Consider the following 1,986-nt stretch of genomic DNA (forward strand, 5'->3'; position numbering starts at 1 on the left):
AAATGTTTATTCAATGAAAAATAATAATTTCTCTTATATTAACAAAAACAAACTAAAATATTAATATTCTCATACAAAAGAAGTAAAATAAAATCTTATTCTATTAAAACATAACTTCTTTATATGTTGTGATTGGATGGTCGCGCGAGTATATTGTAGGCTCTGGATTATTACTGGTTACCTTGTACCTTTATTATCGCTTATACAATATTCTTAATCTAATAAATGCACGCTATTACTGTGATATGTTCAGACGCTATACATTCAATGGCCAACTCGCCGATCCCTCTCTCTATCAACCATCGAATAGCAACGAAAAACCTAGACGCGCCACTACAGTCTCCCCCACTTAACTGAAATACTTAAAAACGAATGTAATCGTTTAAATATTGGGGTGGTTGGCGCAGCCGATTTGACCGTCGAATAGGACCGGGTTGTGTCTTTGGTCTTGTGGTAGCGGATCCGGTTGTAGTTCCAGTTGTGGATCCGGCTGTGGATCCGGTTGTATTGCGATGTTCAATCTTGGAACATTTTCAATTGATGGATGTCTGGATGCTGGTTTAGTATCAGGACTAAATCGGACTTGTTTGACTTGTGTACTACGAAGCTGATCTACGTGTCGTTTTAAAGTTAGCCCTGAATTCAATCGAACAAGATAATGTAAGGCTCCTAATTTCTTTAGGACAGAGCCGAAGATCCATATAAACTTATTGTTGCGTAATTCACGCGATTGAATCCTCTTCCCCACTTTAAATATTCGGGTGCATGATGACTTAAAGGAGTTACTGGAGGGCTTATAAGGACGTAGAGCATCCAACTTGATGCATAGCTTGCGATTCAGGTATAGTTCTGCAGGTGATTGTCCACAGACTAATGGTGTTGAACGATATCGAAAAAGTATATATGTCCTGTAATTTGACGTGTATTGCTCGATTATCATCAGCGAAGGCTTTCAGACGTAACTTCAGAGTCTGGACTGTTCTTTCGGCAAGACCGTTGGTAGCAGCATGTCCTGGTGCAATAAATTTCTGGAAAATGCCATTAACTTTGCAATACAATTTGAACTCTGAGCTTGTAAATATTGTTGCGTTATCAGAGACGAGCACTTGTGGATATCCGTGACTGAAAAAGATATTATCCAGCAGTTGAATAGTATTGATAGCTGTAGGAGCTGAATTTAATGCTTTGATTTCAAGCCATTTTGATTTTGCATCAATACATACCAGAAAATTGTTATTAGCATATGTGGCATAATCAATGTGTATACGCTCCCAATTACTTGTAGGTTCATCCCAGGGATGCAGTGGAGCTTTAGATGGATTTGAGTGCAGAAGAGCACAGGATTTGCATGACTTAACAAGGTTTTCGATATCCTTATCAATTCTTTTCCAGTAAACATAACGTCGGGCAAGTTGTTTCATCTTGGTAATCCCAATGTGTGTTGAGTGGAGTTTCTGGAGTATTTGTTCTTGAAGGCTCTTGGGAATAACAATTCGTTCATTCTTGAATAGAATACCATGGTTCAGAGTGTATGGTGAATCGGTAGCTTGAGTTAGAAGATTACGTTTGACAGATCCTAGTTCATCATCTTTGTCAGTTTCTGCGACGACCATATCAGCTGTGAGCAGGTCGGTTGTTATTACTGAAATTGATTCCGCACAAACTTGATGAACTTTTTCTCCTAGTAGAATATCAACTGAGTTAGAATTTTGCTGTACTGGTGCTCTGGATAGACAGTCAACATTTACATTTGCCTCGCCACGTTTGAATTTAACTGTATAGTCAAAACCGGATAAAAATGCTGCATATCTGAGTAAACGACTAGATGTTATAGTTGGCAGATGTTTTTTATGGTGGAAAATTCGAGTTAACGGTTCGTTATCCGTAAAGAGTATAAAATGTCGACCAAAAAGATAATTAAAGAAATGGTTGACCCCAAAAATTATGGCAAATGCTTTTCTGTCTAGTTGACTATAATTACGTTCA

The 1,986-nt window shown here is 38.0% G+C and overlaps 1 protein-coding gene across 1 annotated transcript; it reads right to left on the bottom strand.

Moving 5' to 3' along the window:
* Positions 1-382: 382 nt before the first annotated feature.
* Positions 383-1,613, bottom strand: LOC112452663 (uncharacterized protein K02A2.6-like). The gene is made up of 3 exons (XM_025012987.1): positions 959-1,613; positions 787-870; positions 383-636 (listed from the first exon to the last, which is right to left on the bottom strand). Exons 1-3 carry the CDS (start codon positions 1,611-1,613, stop codon positions 383-385), a joined length of 993 nt encoding a protein of 330 aa, XP_024868755.1.
* Positions 1,614-1,986: the final 373 nt, after the last annotated feature.

The sequence above is a fragment of the Temnothorax curvispinosus genome, unplaced genomic scaffold, assembly GCF_003070985.1.
Source record: "Temnothorax curvispinosus isolate PA1 unplaced genomic scaffold, ASM307098v1 QBEX01003577.1, whole genome shotgun sequence".
NCBI classification, from domain to species: Eukaryota; Metazoa; Arthropoda; class Insecta; order Hymenoptera; family Formicidae; genus Temnothorax; species Temnothorax curvispinosus.